General features: G+C 43.4%; 1 protein-coding gene across 1 annotated transcript in view; it reads right to left on the bottom strand.

Moving 5' to 3' along the window:
* Window positions 1-11,834, bottom strand: part of PLCXD2 (phosphatidylinositol specific phospholipase C X domain containing 2) — a 51,746-nt gene extending 39,912 nt beyond the window's left edge. The window contains exon 1 of the mRNA XM_060099839.1: window positions 11,175-11,834. Coding sequence (XP_059955822.1) covers window positions 11,175-11,334 — 160 coding nt within the window. The 5' untranslated portion in view covers window positions 11,335-11,834. The remainder of the gene's footprint in view (window positions 1-11,174) is intronic.
* Between the last annotated feature and the right edge of the window lie 2,680 nt (window positions 11,835-14,514).

The raw sequence follows: 14,514 nt of genomic DNA, 5'->3' as shown, positions 1-14,514 counted from the left end.
TGCTTAGGGCAGATGAGCCTAGGTCTCATGATCCTTTCCCAAACTTCTCTTTGGTCCATTCATCTTCTTTAAATAGGCAGAGTTCACTCCCTGCACCTTCTCTCCCCCAGCACCTGTACATCCCCAGTTCCATTTATCTCTATTTGTCCCTCTAGCTTGAGTTATCTGGGTCGATGAAGAGGAATGTGTTGGAAAACACAGAGGACAAAAATAAAAAGAAAGAAAGAATGACTAAAGGAGCAGCTAGAATAAAATACCGCATTGAACAATTTAAAAGGAAAAGTCCTAGAGAGTAGATTTCCTCCAACTTAAGCCCATGTAAATTATCTTTTAATAACATCTCCTTGGGGCTTCCCATCTCACGCACCTAAATTAGGTCCTTGGGAAAAATCAGCATTTGTAGAGAACTTGACCCCATATGGACAAGTGCGGAAAGGCTGAGGCATCTTTAGGATATACAAAATATGGCCAACATGGATCCAAGGTTCAAGATCAGGGGACTGCTTTGCAGTTTTCCAAACCAAAGAATAATATCTTTAAAGCTTGCCAAGGCAACGGGATAAACTTGACCCATCATACTTAATTATTTTCCATGGGGCATGTGGGAGAGTATGAATTATAGCCATTATACTGTCAGCAAAATCTGAGAGGGCCATGTGGCCAATATAATTTTTAATCAGTTGCCTATTTAATTCATAATTATTCACAGTGCAACAAAGCAACTGTGGTTTGAAGCAAGGCAGAACATTTGGAAGCAGAGGATGTTGATCAACGTATTTTTCATGTTCTGAGAAGCCACGGGGCACCCCACTGTCTGAGGACAGACATCAGCCTGGGAATCTGGAGAGCTGGTCCTGGTCTAGCCCAACTGGCTAGATGAGCTAGAGAAAAGTGAAGTAAATCAGAGGTTCTCAGGGTGCTTTCAGACCTGAAATGTTGTCAAATGAAGTATTTATATATAAAAACAAGTGCAAGTAGAGCTTCTCTGGTTAAAGGCCTGTCCAGACAGTCCCACTTCTGGCCTAGAGGTGTCCTTGCGGGGCTCAAGGGGGAGTCAAGCCTCCCAAGAACTCTGCAGGGCATCAAGGTAATTCATTGCCCTAGACAGTCTCCAAATCAGCCCCAACAGCCTATGATTTATGTGAGTCAAAGGGTTTTCAATCACATGTATGGGAGGCATTTTATATAGTTGGGTATCTATTTTTCTTTGAAAGACTTTCTCTTCCTTAAATGTCCAATAGATGCTAATACCCAAATAAGACACTGTACAGGTAATTCATTAATAAGAAATTCCTCCTCGAGTTTGCTAATTATCACCCCGCTCTGTCTCTGCACAGATGGCATCATCTTTGGTAAAATAAGACCTCACAAAGGGCACTTGGTCATCCCCTGATGAGCCTTCTAAGTTCTCGGATAATCATATTTTAACAACCTTTCCTTTTAACACAAAAGAAAGAACAATACGAAGGTTTAGGGAAAACAGGAAAATGTTTAGGGTAGAAGAAAAAGTTAACACTAAACATTCTATTACAAAATTCTCCTGCTTTTACTAAGCCTCTTGGTGTAACCCTGAATGTCAATGTGTAAAATAAATCGTATTTGATAATGTGGTAATGTAACTAAAAGCTTCCATTTCACAGCTGGCTTGTGGTGTATTGCACATAGCTAACCCCTCCCCCGCCCCAACCCCAAGCTGCCAATACGGTAGGGAAGAGAGTGAAACAAATGACAGAATTCATGCCGATTAAGCAGAACACTAAATGAGCTTGGGAGGGTCATTTATCTGGGACCAGAAGTTGAAGACAGATTTCCTGAAAGAAGTAAAATTTTAGTTGAAATCCAAAAAATATATATATAAAAAAATGAAGACACTAAATTCAAACTCAAATCATCTTATATTGAATATGACAGTAGCTGTGAGGGAGGGTAGGGGGTTGGGCAAATTGTAAGATTCAGCTCTGAAATCATTTCCACTGGATGCTACTATGCTTTCTCCCAATTCTGTAATGTCCCACGGGTACCTCGAACTCAGCATGTTCCAAATTAAGCATATCTGTTTCCTTCCATCACCCCTAAAACTGCTCCCTCTCCTGTATTCCTATTTCTGGGAATGCCATCCCCTGCCTCCCAGCTACCCAAGACAGTTATACCTTCTCTTTTACCCTCCAATGAGTCGCCACGTCCTGCTGATACTTCCTCCTATATATCTCCTGTGTCTGTCCCTTTTCCTTCATCTACACTGTCACTATCTTCCTCAGGTCAGTATCACCTCCCACCCGGATGACCTCATCAGCAACCTAAGTGGTCTCCTTGGTTACAGTACTTCCCAACTCAAATACCTTTTGTGGACTGCAGCCAGAGTGATCTTTCCAAAACACAAAGCTGCTCTGTCATTCTTCTGTTTAACACCCTGCCCTCACCTGTTAAGGTAAAGCTAAATCACTTTAACATGGCTTATGAGACCTCTTCTCAATATCTGCCACTTTACTCCTTGCCCCCTCCTCCTTGCTTACGGTAAATAAACTACAATGAACCATTTGGGTTTGTTAAATGGGCCATTTTCTCTCTTCAAGGTCTTCACCCAGATTGTTTCCTCTCCTAGGACACTCCTAGCCTTGCTGATCTTATCCTGGGGGCTAGTTCCTATGTATACTTCAGACTGCAGTATATTCATCACTTCCTCCTGGGGGCCTCCCTGGACTCCCAAGTCTTCTTAAGATATCCTGGCTATAGGCTTCTTCCACCAGTAATCTCTACCTCTCATCTTACATAGCATATTGTATTATGACTGTTTGATTAAATGTCCATTTCTCCAACTAGACTGTAAGCTTTTTTTTTTTTTTTTTTTTTTGCGGTACGTGGGCCTCTCACTGCTGTGGCCTCTCCCATTGCGGAGCACAGGCTCCGGACGCGCAGGCTCAGCAGCCATGGCTCACGGACCCAGCCGCTCCGCGGCATGTGGGATCCTCCCGGACCGGGGCACGAACCCGTGTCCCCTGCATCGGCAGGCGGACTCCCAACCACTGCGCCACCAGGGAAGCCCACTAATTGCTTTTTATGATTCAACCCAAGGGTCATCTCCTCTTGGAAGCCCAATCTACCAAGCTTTCCTCCTCCTACCAGTAATGGGATAGGTACTGGTTTTCTAAGTGTTACTGTACCCTATGCATTTTTCTCCATGGTGTTTGAATTTTGGCTTTTCCTCTAAGATCAGAACTTCATGAAGAGCAGGGAGAAGAATCCTATTTATCTCCATATTCACCTAATTTAACACAGCACCTTACACAAAAGGGCACTTGATAAATATCCTTTGAATAAATACTTTCCCTTTAAATGAATACGTTTTTAAAGTACAGGCAATGAGAACCAAAAGAAGCAAAAGGAGCAAACAAGCACCAGTAATTTTTTTTAGCCAATCTGACACGACGTGCACATATAATTCTTAGGAGGATCTATATGGACACCTCCTGCCAGGACGATCACTTAAACTCAAACCCAGGGAGGGAGAGAGGGACACCTTTATCTGTCTTCACCTTTATCTGTTCGGCATGTTTTTTTCATCTGGCTTCAACTGTATTTTAAGAATGTTGTTTTCAGTATATAAGCCTTCAAAGCGTACATGTTCATAAAATATTCCTCTCAGTCTGCCAGAGTCTAAGATTTCTCAGTCCCATCCTTAATGCAGATGCCTTCACACTCCAAGAAATTTGCATTACGAGGTACAACTGCTTCCTATTTTTTCTTTATTTAGATTTTATTAGGTCTGTACAGAGAAAAAAATAGTGACAGACTATCCCCAGAGAATACATAATACCTTCCAGCCAACAGTTCTAGAATAATTGGAAATTAATTTTTAAAACCCTGTTATTCTCTTAGAAAATGTCAACTGCTTAGTAGACAATGAATCCAAAAAAGACTGCCGATCTTTCGTAGATAATACAAGCTAGACACCCCCCTGAGAGCAGTGCAGGCCTCTGTAGCCAAACCCATGTGACCTGGAAGCCACCTAGAGATCTCCTAATGCCATCCTCCCAGGTACTGTTTGAGTATCATGGGCATTCAGCAATATAACCCACATTCCTATAGATGTGAGAAAGTGGAAGGACTCCTACTTACCCACGTGCGTGTAAATACTCAGATTTAGTCACAGTTCTCCTCCACCTAAATTTGGTCCTTGACATGTGTTCAAATTCTTTTCAAACACACAAATACACCCACCTATTACAATGTCCATAAATAATCCCTTCTCTACAGGCCTGGTTTGAAACTCTAATTAGGGTTAGTCAGCATTCACAAAGTGGTTTGTGCTTTTCCCAAAGGCAAAGTTACAGGAGCTAAAGCATTTCACCACCATTCCCTCTAGTGTGCCTGCAGTTATAAGCTCTTAGAGGCTGGGAAGAGATGTGGAGCCAGCCTGTCACACAGGGTAGAGGTCAGGTCAGAGCACGGGTCAGAAACCAAATCCTCAGCCTCAGAAGCTCGTCTGAAACAGCAGCAATGCAGGTGACAGCGGCAGGCTCCTAGGATCTGAAACGTCAGTGGGCATGTCTTGCAGGATCTTTATGAAGGCGAAACAATAGCAGGCAGTAGAATTTGGGATCTCTTGAGGGTGAGGCTAAGGTCATGGCTCAGTGTGTGCGCATTGTGTGTGTGTGTGTGTGTGTTGGGTGATGGGTAGTGTGTGTGTTTGTGTGTATGTGTGGGTGATGCATATATCTGGAGGGGCTATGAAGCTATTCCACGGCTGGGGAAGGAGTTATACATGTAAAAAGATTTGTTTAAAGGAAAGCATTTTGTAATATTCCTTCTCTTCATCTGGGAACAAAATGACTAGGTTAAGAGGGTAAGTGATGGGGCCAGGAGGAGAGCAGAAGCAAAGTTAGCAATATGGTCCTGTCACAGAGACTTAAATTTTTCCCAAAGGCTTTGGATGGCTGGAGATGACAAAGTTTGACAGCTGAACTAGGGATGGGAGGACAAAGTAGCTAAAGAGGATTTTCTGGCTCTCTTGATCAGCTGCCCTCAGATTGCATTTAAGACTCATTTGGTACTCACATCCTGGGCAACCCTCCATGTAGCCTTCCCTTAACTCGAAGTCCCCTTGAGGGGATGACCATTCAAGTTATCCTGATCTGATCAGAGAACACTGAGCCACATGGCTTAATTGGAAGGTCAGCTCCTTAACTAGATTGCAAATTACCTGAGGGTATAGACTGCATTTTACACCTCTGTTTTTGTTGTCCATTCCAGACACAGGCTTTCAATAAATGACTATCATGATTAATTTTTTAAAAGACACATTGTTTTGTGACAGACACTGTTCTTAGTGTGCAACATGAATTAATTTAATTTTCACACTAACCAAATGAGGTAGTGCCATTATTAGCTCTGTTTTACAGAGAACACTGAGGCACAGAGAGGTTAAGTAATTTGCCCAAGGTCACAGAGTCGTAAGGGGCAGAGTTGGGATTCAAAAACAGACAGTGTGGCTTTAGCATTAATACTCTAAACCAATCCATGATTCTGCTTCTTACAGACACGGGTGATTCCTGAGTTCCTTGTGGCTTTTGTGTGATTGCGGCAGGGAAAGGATCTCAGGAAGTGACGAACCTTCTTAGAAGAGAAACCTACTAATGCAAACACTAAATCATAGCCTCTTTTTATTCCTCACCATGACCACCCAGAGGAAAAAAAAATGAAAAACAACAACAAAAACCTATTCCCACTTAAGAGGCCGTTTTGGTTCTGTGTGGTTTTTTTCTTGATTGGGTCAGCCCTGGTAGATTTAGCTTGGTCCTTGGTTTTCCACAGCCTCAGATTCTGTAGGACAATGAGCCTCTTCTAGGGCCAACTCATGGCTCGTGATATCCCCAAAGTGGAGCCCACCTAAACTTCTTGTTCCAGAATGTATCTTGCACCCTTTTGGGTCCCCATCTCTGTGAGATGCACCTGATCCAACTTCCAGAAGCAGGATTTGAGTAACGATTCCCTACGTCCTGCCCCCATAATGATTTTGTCTCCCTGTCACACATGTGGGGAGTGAGTGAGGGACCACAGGAGAAGAGCTATAGAAATTGCCAAGCGGTCAAAGGCAGGACTGCATAGGAAAAGGATAGGATTCCAGAAAGGTGAAAAAGGAAAGAAGGGAATGTCATCAGCAAGATGAGAGCAGAGAACGCTCCGGGAATTGGAGAGTCGTGAGGAGGTCTGAGCAAGGGCTGGCACTGGAACGGGAGAGGTCGGGATACAGGCCAGGTCAGTGGAAGGAAGCGGAACAAGAAATGAGAGCAGGCTGAGGCTGCAGCCAGACGGGAAACATGAGATGCTTACATTTGACAAGGGAAGAAGGCAGGCAGAAGGGATGCGGGGTGAGAGAGCTGTTCCTAGGGCAGAAGTGACACAGAGATCTGCTTCTGACCCTTCTGACCATCTTACTCTGCCTGAGAATTTCCATTTCTAATGGGGCTCAGGGATGCGTCTTATCTAGAGCTACGGGAAAATTATGCAAAAGATAACAAGGAATGGATTGGAAAATATGCCGAGTGTTTCATACGGCATTCCCAGAAGAAGAACCTAACCTATCTATTCAGTTTAGCCCTGATCACAGTTGAAAATGATGGTGGCTGCAAGCCACTTCTCCAGCATCCTTACTTAAGGATCCACTCAGCAGTTACCAATGACAGAGCTGCTGCCCTGTACTAGGACTTAGAATTGTAAAGGGAAATAAGCCATGTTCTCTGTGTACAAGTTGCTCACAGACGATGTAGAAGACAGATACCTAGAAATAACAATGTGTGGAGAAGGGCAATGATAAAGATATTAACAAAGCACTACTAAGGGGCAGCAGAGGGAGTCCTTCAGCCATTTCCCCAATATATCTCCATCCCTTAGCTTAATTGGCTTATTTCAAGTGGAAAGCCCCCTTCCCAACCCTGACCCCCAGGCCACATTCCTTGAAATGTTGGACCATTTTTCAAATCCCACGTCAAATGCCATTTTTTCAACAAAGTCGTTCCTATTCTTAAAAGCTGAAATTAATCTTTCCATTCTGTGTGTATCTGTAACACTTTATTTACATCTCTGTTATAATATTCACCCCAATTAGTTTTTTAAAATCCTGTATGGCGGGGCTTCCCTGGTGGCGCAGTGGTTGAGAGTCCGCCTGCCGATGCAGGGGACACGGGTTCGTGCCCCGGTCCGGGAAGATCCCACATGCCGTGGAGCGGCTGGGTCCGTGAGCCATGGCCGCTGAGCCTGCGCGTCCAGAGCCTGTGCTCCGCAACGGGAGAGGCCACAACAGTGAGAGGCTCGCGTACCGCAAAAAAAAATCCTGTATGGTGAAGATATGTATACACATATATGTGTGTGTGTGTAAACCTCTCTATCACTAGGATGTAAGCTCATTTGACAGCTTGATCCACCTTTGGGTCTCCCACAGGCCTGAGCATGGAGGTTTCTTAAAACGTACTCAGGGTCTGTTCGATTTGAACTACTCTACAGTCGATTTTAGGATGCTAAAGTGAGAAGACCTCGCTTCCTTCTGGCAATTGTGATTCCTTGATTGCACATGCCAAAAATCATTTCTTGTTCTGAAGAGGTATAAAAGAAATGACCTTCAGACAAAAATGACCCAGTCACTCTTCTATGTTTAGAGGTGAATAGGCAAAAAACAAAAAAACCCCTTCCAACTAATCAAAGCATTTTTAGTTTGGAAAGGACTCTACATTTCATTTAATCCAACATCTTAATTACAAATGAGGAAACTAAGTCCTGAGAAATTCAGATACTTCTACAGTGACACACAGCCAGAATCAACAATATCAAATTTCCAGACCCTTACATTCAAGGTTCTTTCCAATAAACCAAACAGTTTACCTTTGTTAAAAAGAAGGGAAAAAACATGATTTTAAAAAAAGAGAGAAATAGCACTAAAATATACAGAGAAGAATTCATTGAAAAGCTGTATATATTATTGAAAAATTTTTTCCTATCAGTCCCTTGGTCCATAAAGAAAACCATGCTTTCACTAACATCAGCAAAATTGTTTGTAGAGTTCAAAGCTTTAATTTAAAAATCTGACTTTTGCAGTTTCCAGATGTTTTTACCCTTAAGGTCTCCAATTATTCTACACAGTTGGCAGGGAGAATTGTTCTGAGGTTCTTCTCCAAGATATGCCAATAAGTTTGGGTGACAGTGATTTTTAACAGGTGTTCTTAACAGTTGTGGAAGTGAAATAATACATCAAGGCTTTGTTGAGAGGTGCAAGTTCACACTTGCTCTCTCCCATCATGACTTAGGCAAATGCAGCAGATGCACTCAGATCTGACATAGTTTACTCCATCCCGGTTCTGCTATTAATGTCAGAACCCCTGCCTTTTCCCTGCCCTTTCCCGCATCACTCCTACCGTACTCCCACCCTGACAGAGCTGACCCAATTTTACAGACACCGTGGGGTGGCACACGCAAGCACACATGCACATACAGAATAGGTCTAAGCTCTAAATTTGAATTGAAAACTTACTGGATTCCAATTCCAAATAGGAATAACTTACTGGGTTCCAGTATATATATATATAGGGATATATATATATATATATATATATATATATACACAAATATGAAAATTATATATTTATATTACAGATATATAATATGTACACACATCTGTGTGTATATCTAGCTAGATAGTGATTTATAATTGCTCAGGCAAAAAACATCTAGTTTTAAAAATTCTTTCATTTGCTGCAAAGGATAGTCTGTGAAAACTGGTTTTCAGTTAGAGAATTCGCCCCCTTCCCCCCAGCTGCTCTGCACTTCCCAAGGCCTCCTTAGGGGCCCAGGGACAGTGCGTGGGTTTTGGAGCCAGCTACATAGGGGCTTAAATATTAGCTCTGCTGTTTACTACTTGTGTGATCTTGAGAAAATTACTTAACCTCTCTGGACAATAATTGTCTTATTTCTAAAATGAGGGTATTCCTACCCATCTTGGAGGTGTAAGGATTTGAGGTAATGTATGCCAGTGGGTGCTGCATGGGACTGCTCAGGAAATAATAGCTATTATGATGAAGGTGATGATGCCGGGGAAGAGGAGGAGGGAGCAAGATGGTGGCCTCCACTTCCTGAATGCTGTCTGTATTTCAGAACCTCTCAGTAAGTCTTGGCAGAACTCGACTGCTAGTCCTTAGCCGGGGAATATTCAGCTTGAAGTAGGGAAGAGAGAGCCAGTGGTGAGGCAGGGGTGCAGGGGTGGGGGAGGAGGGGGAATGGCTGGCACTTAATATGTGATTTTCCTGTCTTGAGCTATATATATATATATATATATATATATATATATATATATATATATATATATATATATATATATACACACACACATACACTCATGTTCCTTCCACTGCTGGGAAAAAGGCATTCATAGAAATGAGTGCCATATCTTTTGAGGAGTCAAGGACTTTTTTTTTCTTTTTTTTTTGCTTAGAAGGACTGGACTTCACAAAGCAGGGTGAACAAATTCCTGTGTTCCCACGGTGGCTAACCACAGAATTTCCAGCAGGCCCCACTATCTACAAACTCTGGCAATTCTAGTAATCGGGAGATACCCTATAGATTGCAGAACAAATGCCCAGCTCCTTTCTGGAGTCATGAGGTCAGAGTGCACAGCCACACCATGGGCAGAGCTGCTGCTGTGGTTTGAACTATCCAAAGTACAACAGGAAGGAGGAAGCCCCAGCCTACCCAGACATGCCCCAATGATAGAGCCATTTAGCACCTGCCTAAGATGCCATTCTGTTTGCAAACACATACTATTTGCTGTAGCACCTGACAAAACAATTCCATCAGAAAGACATATGACTCATGTTAAAAGACGCCTGTGCATCATTTCAGCGATGACTCCACAGGCGTCGATTAAACATGGAAAAGACCTGTTTTGAAGCATGACCATATGGCATTTCCCAAGGAGCTGTAGTCAATGGCTGATAAAACACAAGTGATCATACCTATAAAGAGACTTAGCAACCCTCTCCTTGCTCAAAAGCAACAAGAGTCCATGAGGACAATGAACCTGGAAGACCTCCAAAAGAAGAGGCGACTAAGGAAAGGCTGCATCTGAAACCAGCATGGCTCTTCCTCATGCATAGAAAGCAAAGACCTGGGGTTGCATGAGGTCGTCTTGTCTGCCACCAAAAAGCAGACTGCTCCCAGGGATGGCTGGGAGTTTTTCTGGTAGTCTAGGGGTGAAGTCAACTGTTATGTCTACAGGTGAGAGAAAGGACTGGCAGTGGTCCATTCCCCTGCTCCTGGGAGTACTCGCCAAGCATCAGAATCTAGGACTTTGCCCAGCACATGAGACCAAGATCACTGTAGTCCAAACCTGCTTCCCTAGAAACCAAGCTTTAACCAGCTTTTGAATGGAAGGAAGAGGACACACTTAACAAATCTAATGAGAGTGATGTCACAGTACAGAAGCCCCAGGAGAGAGCGAGTGGCTGGTGCAGAAGTGCTTTTCAAGGCTTCGGTTCTAGATCAGCCAGGCAGACACATGTATATATATAGACAAAGCTTCAAACACCACCACCTCATCACACCTAATGCCTGCTTGTGATGAGCACCTGCATTCTCAATTTCTGTCTTTCCCAACAACAATAATATGTGTCTTTATACTAAGTCCTAGTTCTGAACCTCTTCTTAAATGCTAATCTGTTTCTTGTTTCTCTGCTATGAAGGGTCAAATGAATGAGAAAGGAAATACTTTATAGTGTTAATGTTGATCCAGATCTACAATTGTTAATGACTTTTTACTCATTACCCTTGATCTCTTCTTTTTATTTTGAATGATTCAAGAAACGCACCCCTCACATACCCTGGCCCCAACATTAAGAAGGTAATGTTCTTAGAATCAGTCTATCAAGTAAAAACAAAACAAAACAAAAAGACCCAAACAAACAAAAAATGGCGCTTCCATTCTCGAGTCCCTTTTTCCAATCATGCAGCGTACTTAAATCTCTTTACAGCAGCTGCTTCAGTGTTAAGTTTTTAGTTAGAAATAAGAAAGAGGTTTAGTTAAGGTCACTGACAATTATTTTCTCAGCACAATAGAAAAGCAGCCCAACCCATTAACAACACTAAAATGGCAGAAGCAAACACAGTGGGAACAAGTAAGAATAGAAGAATACCTGGGATTGCCAGATTGGAAAGGGGGACGTTGTGGAGGAGAGGAGGTAGCGAGGCCATCCAGTCAGCGTTGCAGACCTCCAATGTCTTTGTCCCGCCGGGACTGGGGGAACAGATTGTCCCCATCCAGAGTTGCCTCCTTACCTTCCTAACTGCTAGCATCCCTTTCTATCAGTCAACGGCTCAGGCTCAGCCCAGGGCCACTCACTCAGCGATCATAATTGCCCGGGCTCTCTCGCACTTCAGGGCCACCTTTGTCACACCAGTCTTGCCAAAAGGCCTTTCTGCCGGGGGAGACGGGGCAAAGACGTGGTTCCCTAGCCCCCAGCACCTGCAGTCCGCACCCTCTCCGGCCCAGCCGCTGTTCCCTTAATCTGCTTAGACTCGGCTCCGTTAAACTTCTTACGTTCCCCCTCTGGAGCCAGGGAAAGGTAGGCCCCTCGAGATAAATCTTACAGAAACTGAACGTCCTACGCGCAGCCACGCCCAGAGCCACTCACACTACAGGTACCAACACGGCAGATAGACACGCCGGCGGGTCTATATACACGTGAGCGCCCGGACGCACCATCCTCAGCCTGATTTACGCTTTTATGTCTGTCACTGGGCTGGCACATAAGCTGGGCCTGCCTGCTCTCCCTCCACCGGCTCCTCGCACAGGTTCCGTTGCCCTGTGGCTTCCAGAAGGCGCTCAGAAGTGTAAGCCAGAAGGCGCTCAGAAGTGTAACCTGCGGCACCCGGGCTCCCGGCGGCCCCGCCCCACACTGCCGGGCAGATTTGCCGGGAGACGCGGCTCGTGATTGGCCGCTAGCGGAGAGCGCTCCGATTGGCCCGCGCCCTCTGAGCGGCGCCCACCCCTCCGCTGCCCGGTCTCCTTCGCTCTGTTACTCCCGCCTTCAAATGTGTAGACGGCCGCCGCTGCAGCCTGCACGCTTGGGCCAGTCAGGTCTCGGATCGGACAGGTCTTTCCACTGGCCTTTCACGCTGTCAGCACTCAGAGGTTAAATGCAACCATACGTTTCCTTCTTTCCCCTACACACACACACACGCACACACAATGACAATTACACAGAGAGTATTACATTTTCAATAAACCACATAGGCAGCAGAAATATGAGATGTAAAGAGGCTGAGAGGCTGAGAAAGGTGCAGTATGTCATATTTGGACGACAACATCAAGGACAGTTTGTGTTTCAACCCTTACCTAATTAAGATTCTCGTACACACCACTTATTGCCATTTTACAGAGAAGGAAATAATGATACTTTGCATTTTTATTGTCTGTTGTTTGGAACCTTCTTCCAAGTTCTTTGTCCCATTTGCTCTTCAGAGTATCCCTATAAGGCAGGGGGGGTTGGTGGTATGACCCCCTTTTCATAGACGAAATCAAAGTTCGGCGGTCTTGTGGGAGCAGTTCATGTGGTGGCACTATTTGGAAATCCCATTTTGGAATGAGATCCTCGAGCCCTGAGGCTTGTAGGCATAGAAACCCATTTCTCTGCTTTTTGCAGTGTTCCCTGCGCTTTCAAATGGTCCCTTTCCACGGTGTAAGCTATAGGGTCTTTAATGATAAGAGAACTTTGCACACGGATAATCATAAGAACACCTTGGCAAACAGGCAAATCAAGAAAAACACCCTGACCTTGACGGTGGGGCCCTGGAGGGCTTCAGGCCAGGCAGCGCCTCAGTGACTTAAGAGGGCTTAACGGGAAAAGGAAGGAGCAGCCTGTGTGCCAAGAGAAGACTGACGGCTCATGTACAGACAGACCCGCAGGTCCGCTGATACTGTCACAGAATGGCCCCGCCTCATCTCCAAGGTAAGTACACAGCAGCAATGCAGCTACTTTCCTATACACATAACTCCTGTCGCATAGTGCCCTCTTTTGACATCTTATTAAATTTCCTCTTCTGGGCTATTATTAACATTCATTTAAGCCTGTTTTTTCAGCCTTTTGAGCTGTGTAAGTATTACCAAAAGTTGTGTTTGTTTGTTTCGTGGAGGAGTATGCCTTGGTTATTAAAAAGAACGTCTACACTATTTATCATATAGCTTCTGATTCTTAAAGAGCACTACAGTGTAGTGCTGTACATATTGGGAATATGTCACCTAGCTGTTTTAGTCAATGAAATGCGCCACCACCCCCTCCCCCCACCAGTCACACTATGAAGGAATATCCCAAGATTTACTTTTGAAATGTCACCTTTCTGGGCTTCCCTTGAACTTAAAAAAATTTTATGAAAGCTGCCTAAGGCAAACAAAAAGTGTTCTTTAAGCTTTACTGTGGAATGTTAATTTCAGTGACTTTTTTTTCTTATTTTTCAGCTCTTAATGGAAGGAAGGCACAGAATAAGAAAGCATTAAACATTAGACTTAGAGACATCATTGTGTGAGAACTTGAAAACAAGAGAAGTGGAACGAGTTCACAATGAGACGTTTTGCACACCTGACAACTTTCAGTCAAAACTACTTGGTTTGTCTAAGAAAACATTTCAAAAGAAGGCAGCACGCTCTCCATATATTCTTGAGTGAGTCCTGGAAGAAACACAGTCCAGGTGAAAACACAGCCTCTAGTGCAGTACTTGGCATATAGCAGGTGTTCTATAAATATTTGTTAGAAGGAGGGAGATGCTTGGTAAAACATACTCTGCTGGGTTCTAGGTAGTACCTTAGAGCAGTGCTTTCTAACCTTTAATGTGCAAAGCAACCATATTCTGATTGAGTTGGTCTGAGATGGGCCTGAGATTCTGCATTTCTAACAAGATTCTAGCTGATGCTGATGCTCCTGGTTCAGACCACACCTTGAGTAGCAAGGCCTTAGGAAACAGCTCACGTTTGCTAGGTGGGAATGTGTATTGTGTTTTCACTCTCCTTTCCAAGGTTTTATAATATTTTTATATCACTTTTATAATGAAAAAATAAATGTGCATTAAAATCCCAGCTAAGAATTTCTAAGTATTAGAGAATAATTTTTCTGTCACATAATGTAATGGAAACCAAATTATGAGTGGGCTGTTTATACTATGCCACAGTTGCTTAGGGAAAACCATATAATTTTTAAATAAAAATTAATATTTACAATTTGGATAGTTACTATTTTCTTACATACTGTCTTATGAAATTTATCAAACAGAGAGGAAACTAAATTAATAGAAGGACTGAAATTTTAAAGCAAGTCCATTTTAATTAGCATTTACCACCAAGGGAGTGTTTATCATGTACAAATCATTTTGATAGGTGCTAGGAATGGAAGAAAAGTTAAATAAAAGTTGGTAACTGATGAACCTCAGATGATATATAATCCAGGAGAAAAGAGAATCAAATATGTGAATTACAAAGTGTAA

This window comes from Mesoplodon densirostris, chromosome 5, assembly GCF_025265405.1.
Source record: "Mesoplodon densirostris isolate mMesDen1 chromosome 5, mMesDen1 primary haplotype, whole genome shotgun sequence".
In the NCBI taxonomy this organism is placed as follows: Eukaryota; Metazoa; Chordata; class Mammalia; order Artiodactyla; family Ziphiidae; genus Mesoplodon; species Mesoplodon densirostris.
Note: the sequence above shows the minus strand (reverse complement) of the source record. Positions and strands in the feature narration are given on the sequence as shown.